At 43.3% G+C, this 25,081-nt stretch overlaps 1 protein-coding gene across 1 annotated transcript in view; it reads right to left on the bottom strand.

The window, feature by feature from the left end:
• Positions 1-2,208: 2,208 nt before the first annotated feature.
• Positions 2,209-25,081, bottom strand: part of Sdha (succinate dehydrogenase complex flavoprotein subunit A) — a 34,920-nt gene continuing 12,047 nt past the window's right edge. The window contains exons 7-15 of the mRNA XM_042695167.1: positions 23,241-23,365; positions 21,116-21,284; positions 18,392-18,587; positions 17,601-17,772; positions 11,763-11,881; positions 9,714-9,825; positions 9,388-9,518; positions 7,974-8,087; positions 2,209-2,543 (exon numbers count right to left, since the gene is read on the bottom strand). Of these exons, the coding sequence (XP_042551101.1) occupies positions 2,457-2,543; positions 7,974-8,087; positions 9,388-9,518; positions 9,714-9,825; positions 11,763-11,881; positions 17,601-17,772; positions 18,392-18,587; positions 21,116-21,284; positions 23,241-23,365 (1,225 nt within the window). The 3' untranslated portion in view covers positions 2,209-2,456. The remainder of the gene's footprint in view (positions 2,544-7,973; positions 8,088-9,387; positions 9,519-9,713; positions 9,826-11,762; positions 11,882-17,600; positions 17,773-18,391; positions 18,588-21,115; positions 21,285-23,240; positions 23,366-25,081) is intronic.

Below are 25,081 nucleotides of genomic sequence, written 5' to 3' on the forward strand. Positions count from 1 at the left end.
AACCCTCAAAAATCAATGGCTTTTCTGTATGCCAACAATGAGAAAAGTGTGGCTGAAATCAGGAAAGCAACTCCATTCGTAATAGCCCCACAAAAAATAAAATACCTAGGAATTAACTTAACCAAAGAAGTGAAGGACCTCTATGATGAAAAGTTTTGAAAAAGGAAATCAAAACAGAACTTAGAAAGTGGCAAAAACTCCCATGCTCCTGGATTGAAAAGATCCAACATTGTGAAAATGGCAAAACTTCCCAAAGCTATCTACAAATTCAATGCGATACCTATCAATATTCCATCCTCATTCTTCAAGGAAATAGAAGAGGCAATCCAAAAATTCATATGGAACAATAAAAGACCCTAAATAGCGAAACAATCCTTAGCAGAAAGAACAGTGCTAGAGGAATATCAATACCAAATTTCAAACTCTACAACAAAGCCATAGTAATCAAAACAGCTTGGTACTGGCACAAGAACAGACCTCAGGACCAATGGAATAGAATTGAAAACCCAGAAATGAACCTATAGACCTATAGCCATCTAATCTTCGATTAAAAAAAAATAGAATGGAAGAAAGACAGCCTCTTCAGTAAATGGTGCTGGCAAAATTGGTTAACTACTTGCAGAAAACTAAAGCTAGATCCTTATATATCACCCTGCACCAGAATCAACTCCAAATGGATCAAAGACCTCGGAGTCAAAGCAGACACTCTGAAAACATTACAGGATGGAATAGAAGAAACCCTAGGAATCCTTGGCACAGGCTGAAATTTTCTTAATAGAGACCCAGAAACAACAACTCAAAGAAAGGTTGGACAAATGGGATTATATGAAATTGCAGAGTTTCTGTATAGCAAAGGACATAGCTAGCAAGATTAAGAGAAAGCCCATGAATTGGGAGAAGATCTTCACTAGCCTTACAACAGAGAAGGGTCTAAAATATACCTGGAACTCAAAAAATTAAATCCCCCAACAACAAATCTTCAAAGAAACAACTGCCCAATAAATAAGTGGGCTAAAAACTTAAAGAGAAATTTCTCTGAAGAGGAAAGAAGGATGGCCAATAGACATATGAAGAAATGCTCAGCCTCCCTAGCCATAAAAGAAATGCAAATCAAAACAACATTGAGATACCACCTCACCCCAGTTAGAATGGCTGTTATCAAGAACTCTAAGAACAACAGATGCTGGAGGGGATGTGGACAGAAGGGAACCTCACTGCATTGTTGGTGGGAGTGTAAACTTGTTCAACCACTTTGGAAAGCTGTATGGAGGTTCCTCAAAAGACTCCACATAGAGCGCCCCTATGACCCAGCAATCCCACTTTTGGGCATTTACCCAAATGATCCCAAACAAGGCCATTCTAAAGCTATCAGCACGACTATGTTTATTGCAACATTATTTATCATAGCTCATAGCTAAGATATGGAACCAACCCAGATGCCCCCCAGTAGATGAATGGATCAAGAAAATGTGGTATATATACACAATGGAATTCTATGCCTCTGTCAGAAAGAATGACATTGCCCCATTTGTTAGGAAATGGAAAGACTTGGAAAAAATTTTAAGTGAAGTAAGCCAGACCCAAAGAAACTTAGGTCCCATGGTTTCCCTTATTTGCAATATCTAGCATATGTCTGAGTCAAGCAGAAAAGGTCAGATAAGTTGATGTTAGGGAAATGAACCCTAAGATATGTATTCAAATATTTTTTTCTTTCAGGCGATTGTTTCTAACACATTTATAAGATTATTTCTCTGTTGCTTTGTATGTCCCTCCCCCCCATGGTATAACCCCTGCTTTCACTGTATTTGAGGTTGGTATAATTTGTGAAGGGGAAGGGAAAAAACAAATCATTTAAATAGGGATACAGGTGGATCCATTGCAACAATGAGATGTACAAGTCCTTATGTGGAAAAACGAACTTTACAACTTTGGTGGGGGGGGGGGAGAGGGTAGGGTGGGGGGATGGGAGGAGGATGGGAAGGGGAAACAAAGGAAGAGGCAACAATGCTTGATAAGAAATGTACTCATTATCTTGCCCATGTAATTGTAACCCCTCTGTTCAGTATTTTCATAATAAAAAAAAAAAGAAAATTTACGGCTTTTGATGTAACAAAATAATAATCACTATCTTTGATATTTCTTGTCAACAGATATGTTAAATATCAATCACCGCCGGATTTTAAATGGATTTAGAAATAAAAGAAAGGCTGCCTATTTATATTTTATTTTAAGAACTATGCTGTTTTTTCACTTCCCAACAATGAAGAAGGGAAAACAGTGGGCAAAGTTGCCCTTTCATTCTGAGAACTGTCGCAGGACACTGGTCGTTGAGTAGACAACCTATGAAGTGAACTTCTGATTTACAAGATACAGAAGATCACCAAGCCTGGTATGATGGAACACGGCATGAGCTATGGTACATGAACATAGATGCTTGTTCTTAACTTCACATCTAATTAGTATGAGCGAATAGCAGGGGGAACTGTAGCACAGTCTGCTTCATTCAAGGTCTTGTCAATGACGGGTCTGTACTCCAGAGTGACCTTGACAGAGAGACAAAAAAAAGACACTGTATTCATAAATTGCTTTAATCCCAATTCCTCTGTACAACTATTTGAAGATAATACTTTAAAAAAAATAAGGGTAGAGTGGGTTAGAGCACAAGAATTTACAAACTGCCATCTCTGATGTGCTTCAGCAAAACTTAAATCATCAAAGTACATCTACAGACATGGTAGCTTAGTGAAATTATGGTAAATTTGTACATGGAACACAGCAATTAAAACAACCCTGAGGGGGCTGGGAAGGTGGCTCAGTGGTAGAGTGTTTGCCTTGCATGAATGAGACCATGGGTTCAATTCCTCAGCACCACATAAGCAGAAAGAAAAGCCAGAAGTGGTGCTGTGGCTCAAGTGGTAGAGCACTAGCCTTGAGCTGAAGAGCTGAGGGACAGCGCTCAGGCCCAGAGTTCAGGCCCCAGGACTGGACCAAAAATAAAACAACCCTGATCCTGCAAGTCTCGTTTCCCTTGAGACTCTTATCTCTAATAAACTACTGAGGAAAAAGGTAAAGTGGCGCTGAGGTGGGTCTCTAGCTCAAGTACAGAGCACTAGCTTTGAGCAAAAAGCTCAGGGACAGAGCCCAGGCCCAGAGTTCAAGTGCCAGGACCGGCCAAAAAATAAATAAAACAAACCTGAACAGGGTTATTAATGCTTCACATACTGCTCAGATAATACAAAGCAGAGGAAACCTTATACATGCTGTTATACTTCATTTAAGCTATTTACTTGCAGTTTTTCCTATTTGCAAGTATCAAATATATCAACAAGTACACATACACGTAAAACTTCGGAGGAAATACTTCAAAATGTAATGGGCTTTCTCTGACTGATGGGCCTATAAATATTCTATTCTTTTTACACATGCCACACCTATAAAATTATTTTTTAATCATAAAAAACAGTAAACATGACTAAAAACAAGCTGTAATAAGAGAGGAATTTGATTTGCATACATATCAGAAAATGGCCTCATGGCTGTAATCCTAACTACTCAAGGGGCCTGAGATCTGAGAATCCAGGTTCAAAACCAGCCAAAGGAGAAAAATATGAAACATTTGTCTACAGTTAACCAACAAAAAGCCAGAAGTGGAGGTGTGGCCCAAGTGGTAAAGTGCCCACCTTGGGTGTCCAAACTCTGAGCTCCAGGCCTAGTACCAGCAAAAAAGAAAGAAAAAAAAGAAAAAGGCCTTCATAATCAATTCTAAAATCAACTTCCTGAGTTAAAGACAAACTAGTCGTCTAATTAAAGTGTTGACAGAGCTGGCCTTAAGTTCAGTACTCAAAGATAAAGTAATTATATTAACTTTTAATTTTATTTTCACAATTTGAATTATTTTTAAACTCTGAAATGGAACCACTGTACATTGTATAAGCCATATCTACTGATGGAATAAACATGTGAAAAATTATACTGCTGTACAACACACCAAAAAGGTGGGGGAGGGAGATGTTAAGAGGAAAGAGATAAATTAAGTAATGGTGAAAATAAGGTCTTTATATACCTCGACCCAGGTCCTGAGTGCTAATGAACATTTCAAACCATGACACTGATGACAGGAGGTCAAATGCTTTCCAAGCTATGGGTCTAAGTACCAGCACTTAGAATGTGTAGCTGTAACGCCCACAGGCCCCCCCTCCCCGCCCCCTTTCAAGTTTGCAGGGAGAAGTTTGTCCCAGGGGGCCACAGGGCCTCTCTAAGTTATTTCTAAATCTTAATTTCCAGAGAAAAGTCAAATGGGGTGACTATGCATCAATGGAAGAAGACCACAGCTTGCTACAACCTCAGCTGGGTCTTTTCCAGCTGCTACCTTCTATCTCTGTGCTGTAAGCCAGGGTACAGTGAGGCAAAAAATAACTAACAGGAAAATATAAATCATCTGGCTTGTGGGAGAAATTTGGAAGTTTGGTGAATCAAGCAAGAGAAGCCCTAGATTGCTGTAATGGGCTTCTGTACTAGGCAATTCTGGTAGGAGCTCAAAAGACTGGAATGCAAAAGAATTCAAGACAGTAAAGACTAGGCTCATAAAGTTGCAGGAAGAAATGAGAACTCCACTACGGAGAACTGGACACGTTTGCAAAGAATTTGCATCATCTGTCCTGAGAATCTGAGTGAGGATTTAAAAAGGACTAGTTAGGCACCAATGCCTCACGCCTGTAATCCTACTCAGGAGGCTGAGATCTGAGTATTGTGGTTTGAAGCCAGCCAGGTCAGGTAAGTCATGAGATTCTCATCTCCAATTAATCAGCAAAAAGCCAGAAGTGGAGCTGTGGCTCAAGTTGTAGAGTACTAGCTTTGAGAAAAGAAAAAAGATTGGGCTGTGAATGTGGCTTAGTAGGAGAGAGTGCTTGCCTAGCATGTATGAAGCTCTGGGTTCAATTCCTCAGTACCCCATACACAGTAAAAGCTAGAAGTGGCTCAAGTGGTAGAGTGCTAGCCTTGAGCTTAAAAGAAGTTCAGGGATAGTGCTCAAGCCCTGAGTTCAAGCCCCAGGACTGGCAAAAACAAAAAAGCAAAAAGCAAAAAACAAAAACCTCCAGGACAGCACCCAGACCCAAGTTCAAGCCCCAGGACTGGCATCCCCTCCCCACCCCCACACCCTCCAAAAAAGTAATTGACTAATTTGATTAACTTGGCAGGGGAAGTTTAAAGACAGAAAAGCATTCCAACTGTGTTGCATGTTTATTTTGGCTTTTTAGCCAGATTTATTGTTGAGAGGAAAAAAAAGCCGGGTATGACTTTGTTAAATGAACAGTCTGGCCAGAAAAGAAATGCACTTAAAACTCTAGATAAGGAATGTGTGGTTGTAAGAGATCAGCACCATTAAAAAGAGACCTGGAGCCCCCACAGTGGCTCACGCCTATAATCCCAACTACTCAGAAGGATCAAATTTTGAGGCCAGTCCAACGTTAAAAGTTAGGGAGATTCCATCTTAAAAAACAAGCCATCCAGAGGTATGTAGTACCATACCTCTCATCCCAGCTACACCAGAATCCATGGGAGGAGGAGAGAGGACTGAGATTCAGGCCAGCCCCAAAGCAGAAAATGAGACCCAGCAAAAATGGCTAACGGCTCCAAGTTCAAATGAGGACAAGATAAAGGAGAGGAGAGGAGAAGGAGAGGGTAAGAGAAGGAACCCCAGGAAGAGTAGGAGGAAGGAGGAAACCCATTATCATCCAGGACAACAGGAAAGACATTTCACTGAGAACAGAGAGTCGCTTATGGCAGCCTGTGCTTACAGGGAAACCCAAGGAAGTGTTTCTAGGGTTCAATTTCCCAGGCAATCAGAAGCTACTGGATGCTATAGTGCATTGGGAGTATGTAACTTTCTTTTTCATATGGACTCACAGCAAAGAGTTTGCCTTGAAAATCAGAGGGACTGGATTTTGGCTTCTGAACAATGCTTACATTGTTAGGATTATGGGACTTCTTGGAGATGGATGAAGATATTTTGCATTACGAGACAAGAGCCTTTGAAGCCGGGGTGGAATGTTATAACTCAATACAAAATGTCCTGTCCAAGATCACACGTTGAATGCTTGGTTCCCAGCCGATAATGTCATGTCTGAGTTGCTATTAATAAAGGGCAAAAACCTCTTGCTAAAGAAAAACCTCCATCCTTGCTAAAAAAGCAAAAGAACGTCTCTCCCTCAGTCAAGTTTACCAGGCTGGCAGCTTTGCAGAAAGGCCTATCATCAGTTGCAGCGAGCTGCTGTATTAGAAGCTTACAATAAAAAGAATTTCTGTAATAGTGTCAATAGCATTGATAGAATTGGTCATGCTGACCAAGCCAGGATTCTGTTTTGTCTGTGCTCCTGTGACTCAGGGCTGTTTTACTATGCTTTGCTTCTGTAACCTTGCTTGCTAGCCTCAGTAACAGAGCCCAGAAAAACAAAGGCGAGGGTCGGTCGGGTCAGGTGGTGGCGTCCAATCAGGACAAAAAAAAAAAAAGAGATGTAACCCTTCTGCTTTAACCAATAAGAGTAAAATTAAAAAAAAAAAAAAAAAAAAAGAGTAAAATTAGTTCATCACCGCTACCTGTTTACAGTTAGTTTGTGGCTTGCGGTTTTGCCCTGTAAAAACTAGCCTGGGGGACTAGGCGGGGTCACTCTCTCCAAAGAGAGGCCCTGACCAGTCAGGTCAGTTCTCCATGCTTGGCACGAAGTAAAGCTTCGCTTAACTTTCGCTTTGTATCAGCCTCGATCCTTTGATGACCTTATGGATATCACTATTTGTTGAGGCTGGAAAACTTTGGGAAGTGAGGCAGGCCATACTGAATCCGCTCCCCTCTCCACTTCCTGTCTGTCACGAGATGAGCACCTGTCCTCTGCCACACATGCCACCACTATGTTCTGCCCAAGCACAAGACCAAGTGACTATGGACCAAACCCTCGGAAACTGTGTGAAAAGAATTTGAATGTGTGCGCGAGTGCACACATACATGCATGGGCTAACACTGGGGTTTGAACTCAAGGCTTCATACTTGATAGGCGAGGGTGAGCCAAGCTCTCAAGCCTTCATTCTTCGTTTTGAAAAAGGTCTTTTCTACCCAGACTGGTCTCAGTCCACGATTCTTCTGCTTCAGCTCTCAGCCTCCAAATAGGATTACAGGCAGGAGGTACCAATATCTGGCCCAAAGCAAATCTTTCCTCCTGTATGCTTAGGCCAGGTACTTTATCACAGCAAAGCAAAAGCAACTAGTAAGTCCCACCCCTTCCTCGCCACAGGCAGGGGTCACGTGATCTTTACCCAGTGCCCTCTGCCTTGCCCACAGGACTGGAGCTGAAAATTAATAACTCTACTTATGCCCCCATATCTGACTCCTATAATCTGGATCGTAGAGAGAGATTCTGCAGTCACCCTAGGTTCTAGAAAGAACAGATAAGCATCTTGTGAAAAAACGCAAATTGTTCCTCAGACAGGCAATGCCTATAATATTGTGACAAAAGGTAACACTACCCCAAAGGAACGGATAAAAGCTCAGGACAGATAACCTACCAGGCAACAAAGACTTATACATCTCTCCTCAAGTTATGACAGCTGATAATAACTCCTTTAGAACGCTTCCCAAACCAAGACTACTTAATCACACATGCCTCTCTCTCCTGACCCGTTCTGTATTTAAACTCATAGCTTATTGTCTCTGACACAAAGGCAGCTGCAGATGGGTTCAAGTGATGTCTTCCTGTGCCTTGCATGTCCCGTAATAAAATCTTTCTGGTTTTTTCCATTATCATCTCCTTAATTGGTGTATCAGGGTGAGTGGTTCAACTTGACATGTAGAACTCTTGGAGTCTGGGCCTGGGGTCTCTCAGCAGGTGGTTTAAGCCAAGGCTGCTCCCCAACTGGCCACTACCAAAGACCAAACTACAGAGGCTCAGCCCATCCCTAAGCAGACCGTGTGCCCCACCTACCTTCCCAGTTTTGATGTCGACGTAAGAGAGGGTATGTTTCCTCCAGTGCTCCTCAAATGGCCTCATCTGCTGGTCCTGGATGGGCTTCGAGTAATCGTACTCATCGATCCGCACCTGTGGTCAAAAATGCATCCTCAGCTCTCACCAACAGCAGACATTAAAGACAGTTCCTGGAGGCGGCAATCACTCAGAGAGCCTCACTACGCCTCAGTGGGTTTTTGGAGCTAGCAAGCAGCAGTGGGAATCCAAAGGAGCCATTTCTGTTTGGTCCTTCTACATAGTGAACATTGTAATTATATATCACTTTTGCACCTGAAAAATCTATAGAGTAATTTCCTTATTTCTTTTTGCTCCATACTCTGGGAGATTTCCTCAAATTTTTTCTTTCAGTTGTCTTTAAAACAAATCACTATTATTAAATGTTTTAATTTTAGCAAGTATATTAACATTTTCAAACTCTCAAAGAGAAGCTGAATACTAGTAAAGAAAACCATACAGATGGTTATCTGGAAAGATGAGCAAAAGCTGATTCAAATAAAGAACAAATATCCAAATCTGTGGCTCTTTCTGCTGAAAACAAGTGGGAAATGGCAAAAGGTGACCCCTTATCTGGTCCATTCCAACTGCAGCAAACCACAAGCTCTACATATGTTAACTATTGGATGAGAGCAAGGTCTACCTTGTATCTAAAGTTACATTCATCTCAGCCCTGGAGAAGTTCACAGTTCTAGGCCGATGCTGGGGACATACTCATGTGAGAATGCCCAATTAGCGCAAGATAAACCAATGCAACTTCACAGGGAAACTCCTCTTAGTGAACATTCTCATTCCCCCACCCATCATCACCCTCACACAGTCCTGAAATTGTGTCTGCCTCATGCAAAGTCCATACATACATATACATTTCTTTTCTCTTTTGGTGGTTGTGGGGCTTGAACTCTGGGCCTGAGTGCTGTCCCTCAGCTTTTCAGCTCAAGACTAGTGCTCTACCACTTTGAGCTACCGCACCACTTCTGGGTTTCCTGGTGGTAATTGGAGATAAGGGTATCATGGACTTTCCTGCCCCAGCTGGCTTTGAACTGCGATCCTCAGATCTCAGCCTCCTGAGTAGCTAGGATTACAGGTGTGAGCCACTGGTGCCCAGTTGTATATCTTTATCATTCAATATATCCATCTTTGAACTTATAGCTGCACTTCAGCCCCTCCCTGTGCTCAACAGGCATGTTCTTGAGACACCAGTCTGCCTGAAAACACACGACTCAATCGTTAGCCACATTTTGTTCAGAGATGCTACCTGGGTGGTAGATGCTGACTCCAATCAAAGCAAAAGGTCACAGAGTCTAAGGGTGGTGAAACAAGAGATGAAAGTTACTGGAGATGGCGCAAGGGGGAGAGCACCAGGTGTAGGACCCACCTTGTAATCCTCCCTGGCGTGAGCGCCTCGAGACTCCTTCCGTGCCTCAGCGCCATGGATGGTCTGCAGGGCACACAGCATCAGGTTCTGCAGCTCCAAGGTCTCCACCAGGTCAGTGTTCCAGACCATTCCTGAGGACACACAAGGACACTGTGAGAGTCGCAGTGTGGCCTCTCGCAGATCTTAGACGAGTCTGGCCAGTCTGGCCACGCAGCATGGGCACGGGCACTGGGACAGCAGGCAGAGGCAGGCACCCCAGGTAGAGAGGACAGGCACTGGCTCGCCTTACAGAAGGAGGCAGTCCCAGGGCGCGCTGCTCGGCTCACCCCTGTCAAATGTCTTCAGATGACTCAGGTCTCCGTAGAGCTGGCTGATTTTCTTACAACCTTCCTGTAGCACACTTCCCTCACGGAACACGGCAGCGTGGCTCTGCATTGACTGTAACAAGGAATTATGCATAAACTGTGCTGTGCCAGTACCAGGGCTCAGACTCAAGGCCTTCAGCTTCTTGCTCACTGGTGGTGCTCCATCATTTGAATTATGCCTCCAGCCCAGTATTTTGCTGATTACCTGGAGGGAAGTCTCACACTTTTCTGTCTGAGCAGGCTTTGATCTTCAGGTTCTGACTACTGAATAGCTAGTATTACTGGTGTAAACTACTGGTTCCTGGTTCATCTCTACACTTTTGATCTATAGCAGCCACACAGAAACTCCCAAATTAGTATTTAGGCTAGTTTTATCTCTGCATTTCACTTTATTGCAAAGTACTTAGGAAATTCAAATTGAGTTCACTCATTTTTTTTTTTTTTTGAGACAAGGTCTCACTGTAGCCCGGGCTGGCATAAACACAGGATCCTCTGCCTCTTTTGTTTTTGTTTTTTTCTGCCAGTCATGGGGCCTGAACTCTGGGCCTGGGCACTGTCCCTCAGCTCTTCAGCTCAAGGCTAGTGCTCTTCCACTTGAGCCATAGCACTGTTTCCAGCTTTTCCTGCTTATGTGCTGAGGAATCGAACCCAGGGCCTCATGCATGCAAGCCAAGCACTCTAACACTGAGCCACCTTCCCAGCCCCTCCTCTGCCTCTTTAGTGCTAGTGTTACAGGCCAATGTCTGTTACGGCTCAAGTTTTTTTTTTTATTTTTGTTTTGTTTTTGTTTAAGTGATACTAATGTTTAAAAAATCAAGTCCTAATGCTTGCTTGCTCAGCTAGCTCTCAACCACTTGAGCCATGCCTGCAGCCATGCTTTTTGGCTTATTTTAGAGACAGAATCCCAGACTTTCCTGCATGGTCTGGCCTCTAACTGTGATCCTCCAAATCTCATATTTCTGAATAGCTAAGACTATCGGCATAAACCACCAGGGCCCAGGTTTAAAGCTTTAAAAAAAATTAGATATATTCACCCACATATTATCATTGTTATAAAAGTGATGAACAGAGGGGTTACACTTATATAACTCAGGTTGCTTCAAGTTTTTTTGTGTTCGTTTCTATTAAGTCTCATAACTTCTTTCACATCCTTCAGCAGTCTTCTGTCCTTTGTGTATCTATCTGTTTAGGTTCTTCACATGTAAATCTTTTTCTTTGGGCAGTACTGGGATTTGAACTCAGTCTTATGCTTGAAGGGAGGCACTTTAACACCTCTTTTTTCAAACAGGGTATTACATTTTTATACCTAAGCGGACCTTGGTCATGCAGCTGGGACAACAGGCACATACCATCACACCTAGCTTTTTATTGACATAGTGTTTTGTGAACTTCTTTATGGATCAACATCTACGTAGACATTTATATAAAAACTGAAATAAAATGTGGACATTTGAGTTTCACAAGCTGACCGCATCTCAAGTACTCCTTACCCCAGTATAGCCTGTTACCATCCTGGACAGTGGAGGAAAAGGTCCCAGTGCTGACTAGAAGGTGCATCTGCAGAGGTTGGATCAATCACCTACTGACTACCAACCTTCCTTCTTCCCAACTTGTTTAGGCATAGCAATAGGTCCAGTGTTAAAACACCTCCTGAATGTTGAAAGCTAGTATGTGAACAGTTTCTGGATGATGGAATGTAGGCATGGGTGTGAACTGTCTACCAGAACACTGAGACTCGGCTTTTCCTGTTCTGGCTATGATACACACAACAGCCAGAGTTGGTCTGAGAATGTTTACTGTGCACAAACACAGAGTGCTAATGATACTATGCAGCCATGCTTTGTGCTCTGGATGGAACAACTCCAGCATTCTATGTGGAAAGAAATGCACTTTTCTCTAAGTGAGGCTTCCTAATCACTTGTGTTTGACATAAGACAGCGAAGAACTGCTTCTTCTGCTGTTGGTCACCAAATTTCCATGCAGACAGTTCTATCTGCAGCTTACTCCTACCTTCTGCATGCTGAGACGCAGCTCTGATGTTCTTATGCTTCCATCAGCAAACCTCAATTTGTCAAGGTTCATGACAGATTCTTCCCCAGCATTTGCCTTAATTGGAGGAACTTTGTCTCCTTGAAGATAAAGAGAGAAGAGAAGGGAAGGGAGGGAAAGAAGCTAGGATTTAACTTTTTAAAAGCATGTAGAAAAAAAACCATTCTGAACAATAAAATTTTACCATAGCTTTCCAGGAGTGTACAAAATGCAGACGTGACCTTAGCTAATACTGTCCTGGCTTCCAACCTGAGGAAACAGCTATTGACTGGGCCAATTCTGTCTCTGTCTCTCTGTCTCTGTCTCTTGCTCTCACTCCCTCTCTCCCTCTCTATATCTGAATTCAGGACCTCACATCAGCTACTGTAATACATTTGAGGCTGCAACCTGGAACAAATTTTAAAGAATACAGAGTTGAAATATTTAGGCATCTATTAAGTAACCTTTGAATAAACAAAATAAAACCCTATTTGAAATTAAAAAGATATATGCTATTAATAGTAAGGTATGGGATTGACTTCTGCTAGCAGTTCTTACCTGAAGGGTCAACAGAACCACCAGGACGGTAGTTGTTGTACAAACCTTCAAAGACCTACCTGCTGATCCTGACACTTATGTCCTCTAACCAAAATGATATGATCTCAAGGTTCAAGCTGGGAGGCAGCTCAGTAGTAGAGCACTTGCCTGCCATGCACAAGGCCCTGTGTCTGATCCCCAGTATTTCCCCTTCCCACCCAAAACAGGAAGAACTTCAAATGTTATAAGCAATTTTTTTTTTTTTGGGGGGGGGGGTCTGTCCTGGGGCTTGAACTCAGGGCCTGGTTGCTGTCTCTGAGCTCTTTTGCTCAAGGTTTGTGCTCTACCACTTCAAGTCACAGCTCCACTTCTGGTTTTCTGGTGATTAATTGAACATAAATAGTCTCCTGGTCTTTCCTGCCCTGGATGGCTTTAAATCATGATCCTTAGATCTCACCCAGGATTCTGAGTAGCTAGGATTCCAGGTGTGAGCCACTGGCACCCAACTTAAGCAATTTTTAATGTTGTTTTAACAGACACATTTTAGAAAATCATTTTGTTGTATGAAGTGTAAGACAAATAGCTACTTTAGCCACTTTCTCTTCAAGAGACAAAGGCAGTCTGTCTGCTAGGGTTTTTGTTTTGTTTCTGATACTGGGGCTTGAGAACTCAGGGCTTCCAGGCAATCCCTGAGATGTTTGTACTTGAGACTAGCATTCTACCACTTGAGCTACAGCTCCACTTCCAGCTTTTTTGGTAGTTAATTGGAGATATGGTTTCACAAGCTTTCCTGCCTGGGCTGGCTTTGAACCGTGACCCTTAGATCTCTGCCTCTTCTTGAGTAGCTAGAATTACATCTTTTTTTCTTTTCTTTTTTTTTTTTTTTTTGGCCAGCCCTGGGACTTGAACTCGGGACCAGGGCACTGTCCTGAGCTTCTTTAGCTCAAGGCTAGCACTCTACCACTTGAGCCACAGTGCCACTTCTGGCTTTTTTTTTTCCTGTGTATGTGGTACTGAGGAATTGAACCCAGGGTCTCAGGCATGCTAGGCAAGCACTCTACCACTAAGCCACATCCCCAGCCCCATCTTTTTATTTTCTTACGGATAGCATTTAGTTATATACTGTATTTCAGGCTGCCCTTGACTCATGAGTCTCCTGATTTAGCTTCCTGAGTGCTGGGGTTCTAAGTGTGTAACACCAAATCCAGCAACTTTTGATTTTATTGTTTTAAACAAATGATCAATCACAGGATACACTGTAGATAAGTGTGCAAATGTCACAATAATTCCCCATCCCCTTTGTACAATCAATGTATGCTAATAAAATGTTTTAAATGGGGGGCTGGGAAGGTGTCTCAGTGGTTGAGCACTTGCCTTGCATGCATGAGGCCCTGGGTTCGGTTCCTCAACACCACATAAGCAAAAAGAAAAAAGCCGGAAGGGGCACTGTGGCTCAGCCTTGAGCTGAAGAGCTGAGGGACAGTGCCCAGGCCCAGAGTTCAGGCCCCACAACCGGACCCCCCTCCATAAAAAGTTTTAATTGGGGGTGCGGGGGGGGGGGGTGGGGATGGGAAGGGATAACAAAGGAGGAGGCTACAATGCTTGATAAGAAATGTACTCATTATCTTGCCCATGTAATTGTAACCCCTCTGTACAGTATTTTCACAATAAATTTAAAAAAAAGATACACTAAGAAACCTGCCAATTATGCCAAATAGAAATATGGTGAAAAACAAAAAGTTTTAAATGGCAGGCACCGGTGGCTCAGCCTATAATCCTAGCTACTCAGAAGGCTGAGATCTGAGGATCTCAGTTCAAAGCCAGCCAGGGCAGAAAAGTCTGTGAGACTCTTATCTCCAATTAACCACTAGAAGACTGGAAGTGGAGCTGTGGCTCAAGCGGTAGAGTGCTCGCCTTGAGCTGAAGAGTGCAGCTAGTACCCAAGCCCAGAGTTCAAGCCCCACAACCGACGTAAAAAAAAAAAAAAGTTTCAAATGACCATTCCACCATTATGCATACTGTTAACTTAACAATACCCCTAAACATTCCTTTTCTACTGCATTTGATGTAATCCAACAGACCTTTTGTTTTGATATAAACTTTGACTATCTTGTCCAAAAAAGAGATGACTCAGCAAAATTGACTTTTGGGGCACAATTCTATTTATTTCAACACTTGTGTGCACTTGTGTAACCACTACCATAAGCAAGATGCACAACAGGATGTAAACCTGTAAAATATCAGAAGAAGAAAAGGTATAGTTTAAGGACTGAATGCCAGCCTGGGGCGGAAGAAGTGAGTATGAGGCCAAGTTCCAACCCTACTACTGGCATAAACTACCAGGAAATTAGCACTGTTACTAACGCTTTTTCTTTTCCTTCCACTTAGAAAATCAGCTTACATATCAGATAGGTATACATTTCCACACCTTCTATTTTTAAAATTAAAGCATTAAGACACAATGAACTTTGCTGTGTTTATGGAAGGGCTTTTCACACGTTGGCAAGTGGAGTTGTGTTTATGTACCCCAAGAACACGGACACAGCGTGAACAGAGTGGTCTACTGTCTTTCCCACCATCTGCCTTTTCCAGAATCACACATGTGCTACCTTTTGAGTCAATTTGTTCCTTTTTGTTGAGTTCAAGAAGTCTTCAAATGTGTTTATAGGTCTCTTAAAAGTATTCTTTTAAAACTTTTTTAACTTTCAAAGAAGGGGAATCTTTAACTGTCTACTCTGCTGAGAGAAGTGGTATTAGTATGAACTGTTAAAAAGTACAGAGCTACTAACTGACGCAAGTTTCACCTTCAAGGTCAAAGGAAGACACTATAGATCAGGTGCTGTCTACACATAAAGACCTGCCCTGGCTCAGTCCAGGGAAATGTGGATATATACCCACCTCCTAACTACCTGACTCTTTCTAGGTACTTAACCAGTTGGTTAAGACTATCATGATTTCCATAGCCTAACAATACCGCCTCCAGACAGGAGCTAGTCTGTGAAAACTACAAAACTAAAGCTCCACAGTCAACAGCAAAGAATAATGAGTGGAAGAGCTGACATCACCTTTGCCTGAGGACACCTTCACACTGCTATTCTAAGCAACTATGCTAAGGGTACCTTAAAGGCTCTTGGATGAGCCAGGCGCCAGTGGCTCACCCTATAATCCTAGCTACTCAGGAGGCTGAGATCTGAGGATCTCAGTTCAAAGCCAGCCCGGGCAGAAAAGTCCATGAGACTCTTATCTCCAATAAAACACTAGAAAACTGGAAGTGGAGCTGTGGCTCAAGTGGTAGAGTGCTTGCCTTGAGCTGAAGAGCGCAGGGACGGTGCCCAAGCCTAGAGTTCAAGCCCCACGACCGACCAAAAAAATAAAAAAATAAAATAAAAAAGGCTCTTGGATGATCAGCCCTCAGCAACGTGTTATCTGTGTATATAAGCAGACTCACACTCTAGCATGTGGAAAGCTTACGTGGTATGCATTATGTTAAGCTGTCATAAGAAACACCAGCTGAAACTGTATCACTGAGAGGTAGAGGATTATGATTCAGGCTTACAGCATCTCTTCCCTAATAAACATTAGTATTATGCCCACTTTTGGTCCTCAGGTCCACCAAGACCTGAGCTCCTGCCAGCCCTAGAGTTCCCACCATAGAGCTGGCCCCTCCCTCTCTCTACCTAGACCCACCTGAGCTCCCACCTACCTTACTTCCTACCCCCAGACTCTCCTGCTACCTGGATAGGGTCGGGTGCCATGTGCTCCCTCTTGGGGGAGATGTGGCTCCTCTAATAAACCTTATAACAATCATTCTCCTGTGCCTGCCTGCCTCTGTGTGGTCCCCTGGGATGGATGTGAAGGGTCCCTTCATTCTGGTGGCCCATATGGGGGAACCTAGGCCGGGGTTTTGTGCACCCAAATCAAAGGATCCTCCTGCCTCATCCTCACCATTGATTACTGGCATGCGCCACTGAAGGAGCCTTCAATAAGCAAGGGATGCAGCTCAGTGGGACAGCACTTGCTCAGCATGCACAAACCTTGGTTCTGATCTCCAATACCATCAGAAAACAAAATAAAATTAGCTATGTTCTGTTTTCAAAACAGGTTCATATTTACCTGTAAGAACCAAGAAACTATATTCTTTTGTATCTAAGATTGTTATTATACGGCTGGGAAGGTGGCATAGTGGTAGAGTGCTTGCCAAACATGCATGAAGCTCTGGGTTCAATTCCTCAGTACCACATACACAGAAAAAGCCATAAGTGGTGCTTGTGGCTGAAGTGATAGAGAGCTAGCCTTGAGGAAAAGCAGCTCAGGGACAGTGCCCAGATCCTGAGTTCAAGCCATAGGACTGGCAAAAAAAAAAAAAAAGTTATTATAAGGTGATAAACAGATAAACAAATCAGGTGTTGAGTACATTTCTTTTTATGTTTTTTGGTTTTTTTTGTTGGTCACAGGGCCTGAACTCAGGGCCTGGGCGCTGTCCCTCAGCTCTTCAGCTCAAGGCTAGTACTCTACCATTTGAGCCACAGCACCACTTCCGGCTTTTTCTGCTTATGTGGTGCTGAGGAATCAAACCCAGGGCCTCATGCATACGAGACAAGCCCTCCTACCACGAAGCCACCTTCCTAGCCCACTAGTGATTTTTTTTTTTTTTTAAATTTTATTTTATTTTATTTGAGAACATACTGTACAGAGGGGTTACAATTACATGGGCAGGATAATGCATACATTTCTTACCAAGCATTGCAGCCTCCTCCTTTGTTTACCCTTCCACTAGTGATTTTTTAAAAGCAGAACAAAATGACTGTAAATAATAAATAAGCTGGGCATTGGTGGCTCACGCCTATAATCCTAGCTACTCACGAAGCTGAGATCTGAGGATTGGGATTAGAAGCCAGCTTGGGCAGGAAAAGTCTATAAGACTCTTACCTCCAATTAACCACAAAGGAGCCAGAAGTGGAGCTGTGGCTCAAGAGAAAGCATCAGCCTTGAGCAAAAAAGCTCAGAGACAGTGCCTAGGCCTGTAGTTCAAACCCCAGTTCTGGTACAAAAATAAATTAACTAAACAAATTTTGGTCCCCAAACCCTTACCTTCTGAATTGCTAAGACCCAGCCCAACTTGATTTGATATCGCCATCATCTAAGCTCTGGATTTGTGCCCTCTCTTCTAGAGGAAAAAACCAGACTTCCTTTATGACCACTACTTAAATTTTGCACAACAAATTTAGATTCTGAAGCTTTCCATCTCCTGAAAGAGCCAAGGGTCTTGGAGTGAACACATACCAGGCCTGCAGGATTCTGCAATGCTCAGGGCACACGCCCGGCCAAACACAACGAGGTCCAAGAGGGAGTTTGCCCCGAGCCGGTTGGCGCCGTGCACTGAGGCACAGGCAGCTTCTCCACAGGCATACAGACCAGGCACGATCTGGTCCTGGCCGTTCACATGCTTCAGCACCTGCAGGAAGATTTCAAGCAAAATGTTAAGTTGTGGCCCATACCGCCACAACTGTCTGTGCTTCAAGGGAAGGAAGACTGTTCCCTCTGTCTCAGAAGAAACCCTTGCTCTGGAACACTTTCTGGTGAGAGGAGGTCAAAAGATCCACTTGACATCCCTCAACTTCAGGATGCCAGGTCCAAGGCTCTCTGGAACTTCACCCCACCTTCACCGTTGTGGGGCCATGGGTTAAGGAGTATGGTAGGGAAAGGAATATCACAGGGGAGAGGAAGGACTTCTACTCACTGTTCCTCTATGAAAAAAGAAGAACAATCCCTATGCCCAGCCCGGATCAGGAAACCAGAGCAGAACAAGCTGACATACAAACTGCATTCCAGCCCAGGCACCAACTGTCAAGGCCCTTGGTTCATCAAGTCATTATGAAATTAACAAGAGACCATACAGAAAAGGTAGAAAGGCTGCACAATATTCTATCTCTGATAGAGCCAGAATGTAACCAAGTTTCCTTCTGTCCTCCAGGAACAACAATTTACAGTACGTGCAAACTACCCAACAACTGTCTTTTCCAAAACACCTCTACTATCTAGAGATGGCTGGAGGGCGGGCCCAGTCCCATCACCTGTCCCTTGTAGTTGGTGGGAATGCCGCCCATGTTGTAATGCACAGTGGGAAGGACAGGGATGGGCTCCTTGGTGACATCCACACCAGCAAAGATCATGGCTGTTTCTGAAATGCCAGGGAGGCGTGTGGCCAGCTGTTCGGGAGGCAAATGATGCAACTGCAGGTAGACGTGATCTTTCTCAGGGCCACAGCCTCTGCAAACAGAGCATTATAACATGAAGCAAAGAACAGTGGTGCGTAAACTCAAACTATTAGAATCGTATGAACATCAACATTTTATACTGAGGAAAGTATTCCCTTCCTTTATGGGCTGCTCTTTCATTGAGTACAGTTTACTAACTGCCCAAATGATCTGACAGGGCCACGTTCAAGAACAAAACTTTACTTGGGAACCGTTATTTGTTGTCTTCCTTTTTTTGTGTGTCAGACATGTGGCTTGAATTCATGGCCTGGGCGCTGTCCCTCAGCTCTTCAGCTCAAGGTTAGTGGTCTACCACTTGGACCACAGCGCCACTTCTGGTTTTCTGGTGGTTAATTGGAAATAAAGGATCTCACAGACTTTCCTGCCCGGGCTGACTTTGAAGCGTGATCCTCAGATCTCAGTCTCCTGAGTAGCTAGGATTGTAGTTGTGAGCCACCAGCACCCATCTTGTTGTCTTCCTTTGTAAATGCATTACAAACCTCCGATATACCAAGTACCTCCACAAAACCACTGGTACTGGAGTTAGACCCAAGGCCTTGTACTCTACCATGGGAGCTCCAGCCCGAGGGCTGTCATGCCCCAGTTGCTATTTTTTTTTTTTGGGGGGGGGGGAGATGGAGGAGGCATTTTGTTGTTTTTGAGATAAGTCTCCTTGAGGTTGGCCTTGAACTCCTGATTTTCCTGCCTTCATCTCCTGAACACTATGATTAGGAACTAATGTTACCACACCCAGCTTCCTCTTTTTTTTTTTTTTTTTCCAGTTCTGGGGCTGGAACTCCGAGCCTGGGTACTGTCCCTGAGCTTCTCTTGCTCAGGGCTAGAGCACTCTATCCCTTGAGCCACTTCCGGCTTTTTCTTTTCTTTTCTTTTTAATTTTTTATTGTGAAAATACTGTACAGAGGGGTTACAATTACATGGGCAAGATAATGAGTACATTTCTTATCAAGCATTGTAGCCTCCTCTCCTTTGTTTCCCCTTCCCATCCTCCCCCCCGCAACTCCCCCCCCCTGCACTCCCCCTCCCACCAAAGTTGTAAAGTTCGTTTTTCCACATAACGACTTGTACATCTCATTGTTGCAATGGATCCACCTGTATCCCTATTTAAACGATTTGTTTTTTCCCTTCCCCTCCACAAATTATACCAACCTCAAATACAGTGAAAGCAGGAATACCATTGGAGAAACAAAGCAACAAAGAAATAATCTTTGAATACTTATCTTAGGGTTCATTTCCCTAACATCAAATTATCTGACCTTTTCTGCTTGACTCAGACATATACTAGTTATTGCAAGTAAGGGAAACAATGGGACCTAAGTTTCTTTGGGCCTGGCTTACTTCACGTAATATAATTTTTTCCAAGTCTTTCCATTTCCTAACAAATGGGGCAATGTCATTTTTTCTGACAGAGGCATAGAATTCCATTGTGTATATATACCACATTTTCTTGATCCATTCATCTACTGAGAGGCATCTGGGTTGGTTCCATATCTCAGCTATGGTAAATAATGCTGCAATAAACATAGTTGTGCTGATAGCTTTAGTGTGGCCTTGTTTGGGATCATTTGGGTAAATGCCCAAAAGTGGGATTGCTGGGTCATAGGGGAGCTCTATGTGGAGTCTTTTGAGAAACCTCCATACAGCTTTCCAAAGTGGTTGAACAAGTTTACACTCCCACCAACAATGCAGTGAGGTTCCCTTCTGTCCACATCCCCTCCAGCACCTGTTGTTCTTAGAGTTCTTGATAACAGCCATTCTAACTGGGGTGAGGTGGTATCTCAATGTTGTTTTGATTTGCGTTTCTTTTATGGCTAGGGAGGTTGAGCATTTCTTCATATGTCTATTGGCCATCCACTAAGCAATATCCCTCTCATTTTTTCTATATGACAGCTTCAACCCTACAAAGGGCCTACCAGCAAAGTTTTAAATGTACATGCCTTGGGGGCTGGAAATTTGGCTTAGTGGTACAGTGCTTGCCTAGCATGCATGAAGCCCTGGGTTTGACTCCTCAGCATCACATACACAGAAAAAGCCAGAAGTGGCACTGTGACTCAAGTGGTAGAGCGCTAGCCTTGAGCAAAAAGAAGTTTGAGGACAGTGCCCAGGCCCTGAGTTCAAGCCCCATGACTGGAAAAATAAAAAGTGTACATGCCCTGAAGGTTGCCAAGACATCAGTAGGTATTATATGATATAACACAGCTCCTAAGACTCATGTGAAAACATCTCTCCATACTGAATGCCTATCACACTGAACTCTTATACCAACACTGACACAAAAGAATGTGACATTCTTAAAATGTTGGTCTTTAGGAACAACCAGGGGTATCAGGTAGCTGTAACTTTATCCTTAGGTGCCTTCCTGCAAGGGCAGAGAAAGGAGAGTACACTACAACTCAGAAACAACAAGAGCCCCAATATTAAAAGGTAGGCTTGACCAACAGCCACTAGAGAACTGTAGAAAAGAGAATTTGAAGGTGCCTGTCTGCACATCATCACACAGCTCCGGAGGCGGGTAACACAAACCTTCCCTCACGGATCTCCACGGTCATGGACCGAGATACCACATCTCTGGATGCAAGGTCCTTTGCAACAGGGGCGTATCTCTCCATGAATCTTTCGCCCTGACTGTTAATGAGGATTCCTCCTTCTCCACGGCATCCTTCTGTGATAAGACAGCCAGCGCCATATATGCCTGCAAAAAATCTGCGTCATTAAACACCTCTATGCAAGGAATCACTAAGTACAGCCCTATTTCTGGTTTTTTGGTGGATCAGTGGAGGTAAGAGTCTCACAGTTTCCAATCAGGCTAGCTTCAAACTGTGATCCTCAGATCTCAGCCTTCTGAGTAACTAGAATTGCAAGGGTGAGCCATCAGCACCCAGCTTTAATCCTTTTTAAAGACTATTCTGGAGGAAAGAAAAGGGTACACAAAAGGTATTATACTCAACAGAAAAGTCAATGGTAAGAAGTGTGGAAAGCAAGCAGCACTGACACACATAAAGTGCAAAACAGGTTTAGAAAGAATGGCATCACCCAGTGAGAAGGCTCCTCCCTCATGTATGCTCAAGGTCTCTATTTTCAATTTCTTTTTTTTTTTTTTGGGGGGGGGTCTGGTTGTGGGGCCTGAACTCTGGTCTGGGCGCTGTCCCTCAGCTCTTCAGCTCAAGGCTAGCGCTCTACCACTTGAGCCACAGTGCCACTTCCGGCTTTTTTCTTTTTGCTTATGTGGTGCTGAGGAATCGAACCCAGGGCCTCAGGCATGCAAGGCAAGCGCTCTACCACTGAGCCACCTTCCCAGCCCATCTATTTTCAATTTCTGAACATAGGTTTATACCATGAAACTGTGTCAAATGCTTCAGGCAAGAATGAACTTGGGATGTCTAAGTAAAGTGCCCCAGTACTAAAAAGGAGAGTAATTACTATGGTTATAGTTAATACTATATTCATGTAAGTTCTCTACAATGGCTCTAGATAATACCATCCCACCCTTACAGACGAGCAAATTAAAGCTTAGACACCTGTCAAGTGCATATAGCTGGCAAAATATCCAGGCAGTATGGTTAAGTCTGCACTCTTAACCAGGATTTTGTGTCCCTCAATGCCAACTACTGAATTTTAACAGAAGAGGCAAATAATAAAATAAACGGATGTGAAATCTACAATTTTCTGCAGTATGCTATAACGTTACACGCTTTAAAATGGAAAGAAAGAAAGAAAGAAGGAAAGAAAGGAAGAAGTAAAAAAGGAAGAAGGAAAGAAAGGAAGAAAGAGGCAAATTCTTGCATTGCATCAGCTTTTTTTCTTTCCTAGTTTCAGTTACATTCTTCAGGGTAGTTTATTTCTCAAACATTGTGAAAGAACTTATGAAATGCAGCTCCAAACACAGCATACAATAGAAAGGATCTGGAGGCTTAGTGACATTTAAATGGGATTTTTTTTAAAAAAGCCAACAAAGCCGCTTCTCAGTTTTCATTTTTTTTTGGTCAGTCATGGGTCTTGAACTCTGGGCCTGGGCGCTGTCCCTCAGTTCTTCAGGTCAAGGCGAGCGCTCTACCACTTGAGCCACAGCACCACTTCTGGCTTTTTCTGCTTATGTGGTGCTGAGGAATCGAACCCAGGGCCTCATGCATGCAAGGCAAGCGCTCTACCACTGAGCCACCTTTCCAGCCCCTCATTCTTTTTTGTAAAGCATTTGATCTTGCATTTCTGTCCCCACTGTTTGACAACCTCACCTATCCCACAACTAACTCCTTTCTCATCCTAGCCATTATGGTATCTTTACTTTTTGTTGTTGTTTGGGAGGCTTGAACTCGGGTCTGGGCGCTGTCCCTGAGCTCTTTTGTCAAGGCAAACATGCTACATGAGCTACAGCTCCTTCCTCCTTTCTCACTCTAAATGCCCAACCTTTAACCCTACAATCAGGCGGAGTGCCATCTGGCAACTCAGCCTCTTACCATGGGGTCCTGACCCTCTCCCGGGAAATCAAATCTGCCCAGAACTACCTTCCGGGAGCCAAGGGAAAACCTAGGGGACACAAGGAATAAAAACTCCATAATTAAAAGTGTTAGTGCTGGAAACTAAGGAGCACTAAACAGGTACCATGTGCTTGTAATACTCTTCTGTGAGCCAGACAGGCACACTGTCCTACCTGTGGGGTGGAACTGAATGAACTCCAAGTCCTGGCAAGGCAAGCCAGCCCTGGTAATCATGGCTGTGCCATCTCCGGTGCTAGTGTGGGCAGACGTGCAACTGAAGTAGGTCCTCCCGTAACCTCTGGAGACAACAGAACACAATGAGCACAGAGTAACCATTTTAGGACCTCCCGGCCCACAGAACCACAGAACACACAGCCTTAAAGGCACCGTCTTCCAGGCCACGTTTGCATGTCCACCTACATCATAGACATACCACAGTCAACACCGGGATGCACTGTCTGTAATACTGCTACCCTAGGATGAGCAAAAGCGAGCAGAAACAGGACGCTTGTTTTTCAATGCTCTGTGATACTTGGTTTCCCTGATAATCAGGTATTACTTTTATAGTGAATTTCTTTCATGTTTATGGATTACTCCTCCACTTTTTACTGAATATAACTAAAAATTATACACATGCCAGGTGCACAACATTATCCGACGAACTAATTACTATAATTAAGTTAATTAACACATCTATCATATCAGATAATTATTTTTTTTTTTGGTTGTGGGACTTGAACTCTGGGCCTGGGTACTGTCCCTGAGATCTTCAGCTCAAGGCAAGTGTTCTACTACTTAAGCCACAGCGGCACTTCCAGTTTTCTGGTGGTCTACTGGAGATAAGAGTCTCACAGACTTTCCTGTCCAGGCTGGCTTTGAATGGCGATCCTCAGATCTCAGCCTCCTGAGCAGCTAGGATTACAGGCGTGAGCCACTGGTGCCCGGCTCAGATATTCTTTTTTTTTGTCATGTAGAGACTTAACCTGTACTCTCAGCAAATGTTTATAGCATTACTATTATAGTAAGTATATTGATAATTAGCTCTCAGAATTTATGACTCTAAGTTGTACTTGTAACCAACCTCTTCCTAATCATCTTTTTTTTTTTTTTTTTGGTTGGCCGTGGGGCTTGAACTCTGGGCTTGGGTGCTGTCCCTGCGCTCTTCAACTCAAGGTGAACATTCTACCACTTGAGCTACAACGCCACTTCCAGTTTTCTAATGGTTTATTGGAGATAAGAGTCTCATGGGCTTTGAACCTCAATCCTCAGATCTCAGCCTCCTGAGATTACAGGCTAGGATTACAGGTGTGAGCCACCAGTGCCTGGCTCCTAATCATCCTTTTACTAGCTGGTTTCTTAGTTTGAGTATTTTAGTCTACTCGCTAAGTGAAGTCATACAGTATTGGTCTTTCTATGCCTATTTCATTTAGGATAATGTCCTTCAGGTATATGCATGTTGTCACTATGTTGAAAATGAACTTTACAATTTGTGGGTGGCGACAGGAGGGAAAATCTGGGAGAGAGTGACACTGTCCAAAAATAAATGTACTCATTACATGACTTAGGTAGCTGTAACTCGTATATAACCTTTATAATAACAATTTAAAAAATAAAAATTATGGCTAAATAATATTGCACAGCTTAATTGTGCTGCATTTTCTTTACCTATCAACACAGACATAGGTTTGTCCACAATGAAGTATCTCTGAGCCGGGTGCTAGTGGCTCACGCCTGTAATCCTAGCTACTAACGAGGCTGAGATCTGAGGATCAAGGTTCAAAGCCAGCCCAGGCAGGAAAGTCTATATGACTCTTATTGCCAACAAACTACTAGAAAACCACAAGTGGCACTGTGGCTCAAGTGGTAGAGCACTAGCCTTGAGCTGAAGAGCTGAGGAGCAGCACCCAGACCCAGAGTTCAAGCCCCACAACTGACAAAAAAAAAAAGAAAGACAAAGAAAAAAAAAAAGAAGTATCTCTGACAGGCTCATGTACTGAATATTTTTTTCCAAACT

Source organism: Dipodomys spectabilis, unplaced genomic scaffold, assembly GCF_019054845.1.
Source record: "Dipodomys spectabilis isolate Male_0828 unplaced genomic scaffold, ASM1905484v1 ptg000179l, whole genome shotgun sequence".
Taxonomy (NCBI): domain Eukaryota; kingdom Metazoa; phylum Chordata; class Mammalia; order Rodentia; family Heteromyidae; genus Dipodomys; species Dipodomys spectabilis.